The sequence below is a fragment of the Henckelia pumila genome, chromosome 2 (assembly GCF_033568475.1).
Source record: "Henckelia pumila isolate YLH828 chromosome 2, ASM3356847v2, whole genome shotgun sequence".
NCBI lineage: Eukaryota > Viridiplantae > Streptophyta > Magnoliopsida > Lamiales > Gesneriaceae > Henckelia > Henckelia pumila.
Window position 1 is genome coordinate 162,038,666 of NC_133121.1, and position 11,563 is coordinate 162,050,228.

The 11,563-nt window shown below is 35.9% G+C and overlaps 3 protein-coding genes across 3 annotated transcripts; 2 read left to right on the top strand and 1 right to left on the bottom strand.

Annotated features, from left to right (window-relative positions):
- Positions 1-2,805: 2,805 nt before the first annotated feature.
- On the bottom strand, positions 2,806-5,030 carry LOC140884201 (uncharacterized). Its single transcript, XM_073290881.1, has 2 exons — positions 3,907-5,030; positions 2,806-3,340 (listed from the first exon to the last, which is right to left on the bottom strand). The coding sequence occupies exons 1-2, from the start codon at positions 4,948-4,950 to the stop codon at positions 3,020-3,022; spliced, it is 1,365 nt and encodes a 454-aa protein (XP_073146982.1). The 5' UTR covers positions 4,951-5,030; the 3' UTR covers positions 2,806-3,019.
- A 2,725-nt stretch (positions 5,031-7,755) lies between these two features.
- Positions 7,756-9,405, top strand: LOC140878808 (berberine bridge enzyme-like 22). Its single transcript, XM_073282433.1, has one exon. It carries the CDS (start codon positions 7,756-7,758, stop codon positions 9,403-9,405), a length of 1,650 nt encoding a protein of 549 aa, XP_073138534.1.
- Positions 9,406-10,298: 893 nt separating this feature from the next.
- LOC140885486 (putative RING-H2 finger protein ATL21A) lies at positions 10,299-11,243 on the top strand. Its single transcript, XM_073292473.1, has 2 exons — positions 10,299-10,934; positions 11,046-11,243. Exons 1-2 carry the CDS (start codon positions 10,337-10,339, stop codon positions 11,144-11,146), a joined length of 699 nt encoding a protein of 232 aa, XP_073148574.1. The 5' UTR covers positions 10,299-10,336; the 3' UTR covers positions 11,147-11,243.
- The last annotated feature ends 320 nt before the right edge of the window (positions 11,244-11,563 follow it).

Here is an 11,563-nt window from a genome sequence, read left to right on the forward strand (position 1 = left end):
CAATTAAGCTCAATCTGGATTGTACTCGATAAGTCATTCGAAAGTAACGATCATATCGATCAAAACTCGACTATAACTAAGCTCAAACATGAAGTGAGTTTCAGTTTTAAACCTTGTCGCAAGACTGCTGTCATAAATATAATTAATTTAGCCTTAAAAAATAGAAAAAAAACAAAAACAAAAACAAAAATCGTGTTCTAAAATTTTTCCTCAACATTACAAACTTTTTAAATGGTAGATGCCTCAACCACATGCATTCAATCATTTGTGAGCAGACCTATTTAATTCCCATCAATATTTTTATTTAGAAAAATAATGATTGAGAACAAGTCATAAATTGTTGTAATTGGTTGTAGAATTATATGCAAAAAATGGCGACAATTAAGGAGTGGCTTTCGAGTAATGTGAATTCCAGTTGTCATCAAGTTCAACAACAACCGGCTTTTCTTGTTTTCTCATTATTTTCTCTTTTCTTTCCAAATCCTTGTCTTTTCCACTTTAATAATATACCGTTTCAAATATTTTAGTCCTCTCAAAATATTAAATACCATACATATCACCTTGTTTATTTTTGTTTTTGGTATCAGTAGTAAACAAAGTATTTTCAAACTTCAAAACAATTATTCCCCTCCTAACTATAATATACTCATATTAATTAAGTTTGTAAAACGTATGACCATTTTTTCATGAATTAAACACTGATAGTTGATTTTTTTAATGATGGTAAAAAAAACAAATAAATCTTAATATTTGAGATGAAAGAAATACTTATGGTTAATATCAACATTAACATCTGATTTCAACACCAAATAGAATAATAAAATCAGTACTGCAAAATGCCAAAATTGCGATAGCGCATATTTGTTCATTTGAGAAAAAATTGTAAGATCATGAGCTTGCTTTATCCTCAAGCATTTGAACAAAAAGAGATTTGGTACATACAAATTTAGATAATATGATATATATGATGAATCATATTTTAATTTTAGATACTTGAAATACAAGAAATAATATATTGTTTTTGAAATATAAAAATAATTCTTTAATTTATGACACTACTATCACTATGTATTTGGAGAGGAAAGCACGTTTGATCCATCTCCAAACCTAAGCTAGCTGCTGCCCATTATTATTGTTTTCTGGAAAAAAAGAGGATTCCTTACCTGTCAAAGTCCCTACCTAATACTTTCTTTGATTCATTCTCGAACACAAAAATAATATAAATGAAAATTTTATATTAATATAATAATTGCTATTAATTCATTGTTATTATTATTATTATACCAAAAATAGCCGTGTTTCGACTTTGCCTTTGTAAATATATCTTCTTGATGTTGACTTGTTGGGATACATGTAGTTCTGATTATAATTTTCTTCTAGATTTTCTCTCTTATTTTGTGACCATCGATATCAATGTGTTTCATTCTTTCATGATACATTAGATTCGAACCTATATATGTATTGCTGTTATTTGTCACAATACAACACGGTTGACGATGTTATGTTAAACTTACTCTAAAATCGTTCGTCGTTATATTAATCTCGGGTCAAAATTACTAATCTGGGCTTCTCATGATAGTTCCTTGTGATAAACCAACAAGCTCTGTAACTTTTGTATGTATTACATTTAATTAGTGTATATAATAATGTTATAAATTACCGATTAACTTATTATTTATTTATAAAATTAAATTGTAGACAGATGAAACATAGAAACAAGAAAGAGGATAGTTAATTGAAATGTTGTTATAAGTGTTCCTAACAGATTGGGCCAAAGTTTTCTAACATCGACCCAGTACACAAGAAGTATGGCTGGACAGTGATTGGGCCTATGAAGTCGAGATTGGGCCAATGAAGGCAAGGCTGAGGTTGGACTATCTGTTGCAGCAGAAAGAAAAGAGGCCTCCGTCTCCCTTTAAAGGCACAGTAGTGTGTACAAGCAGAAAGAAAAGAGGCCTCCGTCTCCCTTTAAAAGATACAAGAAGAAAGCAGGGGTACGGTTATTCATTTCTCCCCGTGGAGTAGGCTCGGTACATCTGCCGAACCACGTAATTCTTGAGTCGTGTGATTAAATGTGTTACTGCTCATATGAATGTTTTGTGTGATCTGGTAATATTGTGGTTATCTTGGGCTGATTCAATTCTTGATTTGAGTGTGATAAGTTTTTGGAATTCTTGGGTGTGTTCTTGAGGTTGCGGGTTGAGTTGTGAAATAAGTGATAAACTTTGGTTAGACCCCAACAGATGTGTTTTTCGTAACATATTATATAGATATTATATATAACATTTATTTATTTTTTTTTTCAAATACTTTCGTATAAATGATGTTTAATATTAAAGATTAATCATTAAATATTGAAGATGCTTAATATTTTTATCTTATATAAGATATAATCATTAAAAATTAAAAAATATATAAAGATGAATGATTATCTTATCTTATCAGACATGACAATTATAAATAAATATTAATTAAAACATGTTTTATTATATTTTTTTATTAAATTATGATAAAGTGTTCTCATTATATAAAAATATTTTTGCTTTATAACAAATTTATTCCATACGACAGTAAATTAAGTTACTCTGAATTTCTCTGGATTTCTCTTATATTATATAGGAGTATAGATATATGCCACCTTCATTGTTGGCCAAAAGCACTTCATTGCATCACTCAACAAACAATTCTTGCAATCCTCACAGAAAGAAGTGTTCACTTAGAAAGTGGAGAATGAAAACCTTTAAACAATAGGGACTATGTTAGGATGAATAAAAGTATTTGATTTTCAACTACTTGGTAATTACAACTCTTTTCGAAGTCAAATATCCAACACTCACATTCATAGCTACCAAATACCACAAACTGCAACAAAGATGGAACATTCTGCACTACTGAGATTTGTGTTCAATTGTCAAAACTACCAACAACTTACCTACACATCGAAATCAGACACAGACACAGACATCATACACACACATTCTACAAGTTAATATCCTCTACACAAACACAATACAGACAATCAACATTCCATATGCAGGCGCTGTCCTAAGTAGACTAGGTGACATGTGAGAGACATGAGAGTCACAACATTGAGGAATGAAGAGTATGAATTCAGCCTCCTCAGCATCTCACTCATTCTCACCATTTCAGCCTTGGCTGCGGCCGCTGTTGCTGCTGCTGTATCCGTTTGTTTCTCTTCCACCGATCCCCGACTCCCCACCGCGCCTCTTGCCAGTGTTTCGGTCGCCGGTTCGATGTTTCTGACACTCGGATCCTTGTCCACCTCGCTCTCTTTTCCTCTCCCTTCTTCCTTTTCCATCTTCATTCTTTCAAACATCACCTGCAAGTAAACAACAAGGCAATCGTCAAATTATTTTGTCCATCTCTAGGACAACTCTATCTATACACCTCAACTATCAGTACATATTAGGACAAACCTCGCAGCTCTACCAAAGACATTATTAAAGATCAAAACTAAGAAATTTCAAAATTCTTGAAAAAAAATGAGTCTCTTACGTCTTCCCATCATTAAAATTCATGGTCCTGTCTTTGATTTAAGTTTCGGACATGCTGAAGAAGGTGCCAACTGATGATCCATGACTTCAACTTAAAATGGTGCATACACTATTACACTAGGATTCTAGGACTAATCAGGGACACAACCACTGGCATTTGCACCCCTAATACATTAAGCCTACAAATTTGCAATAACATAGCTGTTTCTAAATGATTTACCCACACACTTGAATTTTCCTAATCCTACAAATCCTTGTTCACCCCAAGAAACTATCTACAAATACAACAACTGAACTCCATTCTAAGCATAAACAGCAATGAATAAACTTCAAAGTTATCTAGCATTTAAAAAGTGATCAATTTGATATAACAAGAAGTTAAAGTACGAACCTTTGTTGCGCGAGGCTCCAAGTAGAGCAAATTCACCAAGACCAAGACAAGTGATAACACAAGATTGTAAGATTGAAACATGCCAACACTAACTGTAGACAACCTTTTCCTCTGGTTTAGCAAGTGTCCGAACAAAGCCATCCCCACACAATAAGCCATGGCCTTGAAGTACACAGGATAAATCTTGCTCTGCACCATACCAAACTGGTGTCTAGGCAACGCCGCAGCGAGTACATAACTCGAAGCAAAAGTAACCCAAACGCACATCCCATACGCCGCCGCAAATCCCAGCAAATGAAGCACGCCGGACACCGAGTTCAAGCTCACGGGCGGGACGAAGAATGCCAGAACACGGGCCCCAACAGCCCGAGCCCGCTGGAACGCTCCCCTTATCTCTTTCTTCCCTTCTTCTTTCGCCCTTTGAGCGCCCTGTTTCACTCTTTCCGAAGCATCTCCCACCATTTCTCCTGCTTCCTTCGCCTTCTCCGACACAAGGCTCTTCGCCTTCTCCGCTTGAACAGAAGCACCTTCTTTCACGTCGCTGGCCTTGTCCGAAACCTTATCTTTCGCTTCTCTCGCAGACTCCTTCACATTCTCCGTTGATTCCCGGGCTTTGTCTTTAACTTTCCCCATGGCCTCGCTCGCCTCTTCCTCCACCTCACGGGCCTTCTCCGTCACCGAGTCCTTAGTCTTCCCGATGGCGGCCGTAATTTTATGCTTACACTTGCCATACGCATCGCACACAAGCTCTCTGGCACTAAACCCATGATGGATTTCTTCTTCTTCTTCTTCTCTCAATCCACCCTTCACACCCTCCAACGTCTCAGAAACCTTGTCCTCCATGTTTTCCACGAACCCCTTGTAATCTTGGGGTGAAATCGAAACCTTGGTATTCCCATTATCCTTCTCAAACTCAACCACAACCTTGTGCCCATCCTTTAACACGATATTATCTTTCGAATTCTGCTTCTCCGGGGTCGGAGAAAAGAACCCCGCAGTCACCAGAGAAGTGAACAAAAGACCCAAAGCGAAAACATTCATCATTCTCTTACACTGTTGCTTGTTTTTCTGGGAAAAAAGAAATAAAAAAAAACTGATCCGCGAAATTCTGAATTGGGGAGAGGCAGTTGCAGATGTATATAATCTTGGGGAAGATGAGAAATGGGCACGTAGCAATGTATAACCTTTGGAGAATCAACACGTGGCTGGCTCCCGAAAGTTCTTCCAGAATGATACGCGGCAGTTTGTGAGTTAAAGGTTTATCTGTATTGGATCCTCTCACACATATCTCATCTAATTCATTGCCACCTTTGTAGTTTCTTTTCCTCTTATATCAGTGTCACGTTTCATACAGGAAACAACAGTTTACGTCTTGTAATTTTGTCTTATTCCATCATTTATTTATTTTTTCTTTCGAGTTTTAATTTTTTAGCATTGCATGATATCATTTTTTAAAATAATTTTAGTTTTTTTTTTCTCAAAATATTGACGTAACATTGTATATGTGTGAGTTTTACGTCAGTTTTGTATCGATGTCACATCGATATAATCGGACATAAAACCAAAACTGTAGAAAAAAACAAAGATAACAAATTAAAACTTAAATTTCAACGCTAAATGAACACGGCAATGGTTATCTTTATGCGCATGGTTATGTTAGAAATTATGGTCCCAAATTTGATTACTCAAAACAATAAAAATATATTGAAAATAAATAGGGATGCATACAGAACACACTAGACTTAAAAATGATTTGCAACGTTGAGTTTAGGGATACAATCGAATTGAACAGGTTTACGAGTTTTTCGAGCCTACTCGATAAATATTTGATTCGTATTTGAATTTAACGAACTCGAGCTGAATTCGAACATGTTCGAACTTTTTTTCGAGTCGAAATTATTTTGTTCGATAGTTCGCGAATAGTTTGCGAGCCTTAATATTTAATTAATATAATATAATTATATAATAAATAAATATACATTTCGAACTTTTTCGAACTTTTCGAGTTTTTTGAACCATAATATCCAAGTAATAGTTCACGAATAGGTTCGAATATTACGAGTCGAACTCGAACTTTATTTCGAGCCGAGCTCGAACCAAAAAATTTAAAATTATCGAACTTCGAATCGAGCTCGAACTTGAATATACTTATAACGAGTCGAATTCGAGCCTTCTATCATTATTCAGCTCAATTCGATTCGATTCGTTTGCCTCCTTAGTTGAACTTCAGCCACGTGCCTCATTTGTAGTATTTTATTTACCTCTAATTTACCTCTAATATATCTATGAAAGGGAAAAAGGGCAAGCCAATAAATTAATGGCACTAAAGGGAACATTTTGTAAAAACCAAAGTAGCTTTCAATGCTAAATCAACACGTCAATCCTTCAAATTATTCTGAGCTATAACACTATAAATATATATATATATATATATATATATATATATATATAATATAATATAAAAAACGCCAAATATCAAAATAGCTCATAATTTAATGTAAAAAAATAAAAATTTACTTTGTGCATTCAAATATCAAAATAGCTCATAATTTAATTTAAAAAAATAAAAAAATTACTCTGTGCATTTTTTTAACAAGAAGTTGAAATATTCTTAACTTCAATCAAAATATTAGATACACTCGTTTTTAATTTCGTCAACATATAATTTATTATGTGAATTTGAATGATGAAAATTGTCATTACAATCATACAAAAAAATATTTTTACATCTAAATGTAATATATATTTTTTACAACTTTATATTATGAAACGATAAAAGAAATAAAATTAAATACCATAACTTGATTAAAAATAAAACAAAAAATAATATGATTTATATTTATTTGTAGTCAATATATTTTGTATTATTTGAAGAAAATATAATTTAAAAATATTTTATATACGATATACATTTTTCGAATCATATTCATATTTTTTTATAAGAGATCTACAAATAAGTATTTTTTTATTAAAAAAAATATATGGGTAAATTTACCAAATTAGACGTTCTTCAAGATCAGCCAAACATCGACTCCATAAACATTAACATAAAAAAATATTATTATCATTAATGCTGAAAATTGAGAATTCTCTCTCATATTAATTTCGTGCAATAAAAGCTACGAGAGAGAGAACTTCATTTAATATTCGAAACTTTAATGTCATAAAATAAAATAAATTATTATATGTGAATTTTATTATATTATATGTGGCCGAAATCCTGCGATATCGCTACGCACAAATGCTACCTAATTCACGCACCTAGATATGATATTAAAAAGATTTAACAAAAAATTATGTCTTCGTGAATACACCTAAACTAATAGAACAAATTAAAGGTGCATTCTCATCGTGAATTATGTCTCTCCAATTTGTGAACACTAATTTTTTTCTTTTTTTTTACGTTAATAATCAAAACTAACACGTATAACTAACCCAGACAACATCTGAAATTTCATATCACATTTACTAAATTTCTCAAATATCTTTTAGAAAGATCTTATAATATATATAAATTAACGGATTTATATCTATGAAATATGACTCATAACTAATACTTCTACATAAAAAATAATAATATTTTTGGACTGAGCCGAATATGAATGATTTGTCTTACGAAATATTGATCCATCATCCACTAAAATTTCTTGTGTAAAAAGTAGCCAATAGGAACTTAGGATGGATATGTTCTGTTACTTGTTTCAAAATTGCCGTTACTGCTTATTAATGCTCTTTCCATCAACGTTTCAAGAAATTTTTAGTCCCTTGCTTATTCCATTCCATCCAAGATAACTTAAATCTTCCAAATTCTTTAACGTGTTCAAATTTTTAGCCAAAATCTCCAAAAACATGGGAAGCATTGCAATATTCTTTATGCTTTTCCTTTCGGTTCCCTGGGCAGCTACATCCCATGTCCATCACAAAGCCTTTCTCAAATGCATGTCATGCCATTCATCTCGTCGAGCCAAGATTCTGCGAAACATCTACACCCCGAAATCATCCGAATACACGTCGCTCCTGGAATTTGCGTCGCAGAATCCGAGATGGTTCAATGAAACCAGTGAAAGGCCATTTGCAATCGTGGCACCCCTCAAAGAAACCGATGTTTGGACCGCCATCCGCTGCAGCAAAAGGCTCAAGCTCCAGATCAGGGTCAAGAGTGGTGGCCATGATTACGAAGGCCTGTCCGCCCGCTCCAAGTCGCCTTTCGTCATGATCGATCTCTCCAATCTCAACTCCATAAGCATCAATCTGAAACAGCACACGGCCTGGATTCAGGCAGGGGCGACTTTGGGACAGCTTTACTATCATATAGGCAATAAGAGCAGGACTCATGCATTCCCCGGAGGATTAGGCTCCAGCGTCGGCTCGGGGGGGCACATCAGCGGAGGGGGATTGGGGACATTGCTGAGGAAATACGGGCTTGCGGCAGACAACGTGCTCGATGCTCGATTCATGGATGTGAATGGTAGAATCCTGGACAGGGGAAGTATGGGAGAAGATCTGTTTTGGGCTCTCAGGGGTGGTGGGGGAGCAAGTTTCGGAGTGATACTCGCCTGGAAACTCCGGCTGGTTCGAGTCCCCGAACAGGTCACAGTTTTCGCCTTTCGTCGGAAACTGGATCCTAATGATCTAAACCTCCTCCACAAGTGGCAAAACACCGCGCATTTCCTCCCGCGAGATCTCTTCATCCGAATCCTCATCCAAAACTTTGGAAACAATGTTCCAGGGGACGAGAAATTCGTCCAAGTCACGTACAATGGCATGTTTCTCGGGACCGCGGCTCAACTAGTCAAACTGTTGAGAAAACACTTCCCCGAATTCGACCTCCAGACCGGAGATTGCTTCCAGGAAGCGCTGAAAGACGGTGTTTGCACTGATAAGCCATGCATGAAGAAAGAATGCCACCAGGTGTCCTGGATCCAATCCGCAGTCTTTTTCAGCGGGAGAAAACCCGGCCAGCCAGCCGAGACATTGCTTAGCAAAGTCAAAAACAAGCGTGTCTTCAACAAGGCGACGTCCGATTTCTTGAAGGTTCCCATACCCGACAAGGGATGGAAGATGATACACAACATGTTCTTGTCCGAAGAGCGTCCTATCATGATCATCGACCCTCTTGGAGGAAAAATGGACACGATTGCAGAAAACGGAACCGCGTTTCCGCATAGAAAAGGGAATCTGTTCAACATTCAGTACATGATAAACTGGTTCGATGACAATCGTGCCCAAGTTGCTGACAAGCACATAGCTTGGATGAGATCTCTTCGCAAGAAAATGGCCCCATATGTGGCTAAGTCGCCAAGAAGTGCGTACATCAATTACAAAGATCTCGACTTGGGGAAGAACGACGAGGATTACAGCTACGATCAGGGGAAAGTGTGGGGGGAGAAGTATTTCAAAGGAAACTTCAAAAGATTGGCGAAGATAAAAGGCAAAATTGATCCAAAAAACTTCTTCAGAAATGAACAGAGCATCCCAGTTTTTGCTGTAGATGACTAAACAAGGATTTTATTTGCAGTTGCAGAAATTATATTTGCTTTCTTGAAATTCAGTATAAATTCTCAAACTGAATAAGAAAATGAAACAAAAACAAGGCCAAAATGTTGGACTGTAGTGGGTATTTTTCATGGGTTCATGCTTAGTATATATTTCATTTTTGGATGGTGGGACTAGTCCTTTTGAATTAGTAGCAGAGTTTATGGATTTGTGTGTAATGTTAACTTGATTTATTTTTACTTTAATTTAAGTGAAAAAATCAATAACTTATTTTAATTAATGATATTTATAATTAAGTGACAAAATAATTAAAATTACTGCTGTCTATTAATGCAAATATACATTAAGCATCCCTTTCGACGACATGTTATACATGCACCTCTACCAATCAGGTAATTAATTAATTATTAATTATTAATCATTATTAACTACAATTTTGGATTTACTCGAAATGTGAATATGTTATAAACCATTTATAACTGACTTCTTAATTGTGACATTTGACAATATCATAACTTTGAATATAATCAACACGTAACCAATAACCAAAGTCATTTAGAAGGAGGAAACACGTGAAGATGGAACAAATTAAAAATCAAATAAGTTAAAATCTTATGCACCCACATATATAATCATCTCGTATATATAATTATTTACTTTAAATATTCGTACCATATTTGCACTAAAACGATATCATATTTCCAGCTTTTGGCATATGGTATGGGACATCATTTGAACAAATCCTCTAGGATCATACATACATATGTACCAACAAATGAAATAGTCAACGACAGCTATGCCTCATAAACGTTGACTTTACCAAAAATAAGCCCCCTCTATAGTTTCGAGTCTTCCTAGCTACTAGCTAACTTACATCTTAATTTCAATGCCAAAAACACATCAGATTTTAGCAATCCCTTTTCTAATTTTCCTCATGATCGCCCCCATCGTTCGTTCCAAGAAAGGTTGCGCGGCTTCGTTTTGCAGAAACGAAAGCGTCCCTATACAGTATCCTTTCCAGTTACAAGGCCAAAACCAAAACAGTTGCGACTATCTCGCCTTGAATCTAACATGCAGCGATTCGCAAGGCGTTCCCCTTCTCAATCTTCCTTATTTCGGAGATGTATACGTAAGGAACATCAACTATTCGGCTAAAATAATACAACTCTACGAGGCAAATACTACTAATTGCCTAGCCAGCCGGTTCTTGAACTCAGGAGTCTCGTATTCTCCTCTCCTCCCTGTGAGCTATCAGAACTACACGTTCTTCGGTTGTCCTACGGGCAACTTGAGCTCGATCAATTTCACCGCCGTCGGCTGCTTGAGCAACTCCACGTTCTCTGTATTGACAAGTTCGTCGATAACACGTGCAGGAGAAATTCATTCTTTAGGATGCAGGGTGATTGCAACCGTGCCTATCCCGGTTTTGTCGCCCCTTCAATATGAATTCGATGGGTTCGACAGTGATCTTATGTTGACTTGGGACGTAAAGACCTGCGACGCTTGTGTCAAGAAAAAACGTCACGGGGCAGGTATATTCAATCGATCTTTTAATTATACGTGCATCGCTTTCTTGATTGTTGATGTGCCAAGTTATAATTTCTGGGCATATACTCAAAATTTGGTGAATTTTTTTACTACAGGCTATATTGTGCTGATTCTTTTCTTAGTCCTTGTTCTGCCGAATGTACTTTGGTGTCTGGCATATGCACTGATAATGGGATTTTTCCAATGTGTAATGTAACCAACGTCCTAGTTTTACAGTTTTGAATGATTCCCAAAATTGTGGGTTTTTGATACCTAAACTTTGTATTTCTTCTCTCATTCGATTATTGGAGTGCTTCGTGTGTCCGATGATCATTATTTCTCTTGTAATAACATCGTCATCATATTTTGTTAACTTATCTTTGTCTGGTGTTTCCTGTGCCATGGTTATTATTCACAAAATAGAAAAAAATTGTTACTTTTGAGGAAACTCGCCTGATTTTCTCAACATAGCTGCCTGAAACAGAAACCAAATAAACCGAGCGCTTTGACCGCCCGCCACCCGCAAATGTGAGGGCAGGCTCTGGGAGGCAGTGGACGAATAGATCCCGCAGGGACCGTGGAAAACATTAGCGATCCATCGGCATTGCTTCGACGAGAGCTGGCTAAAGACACT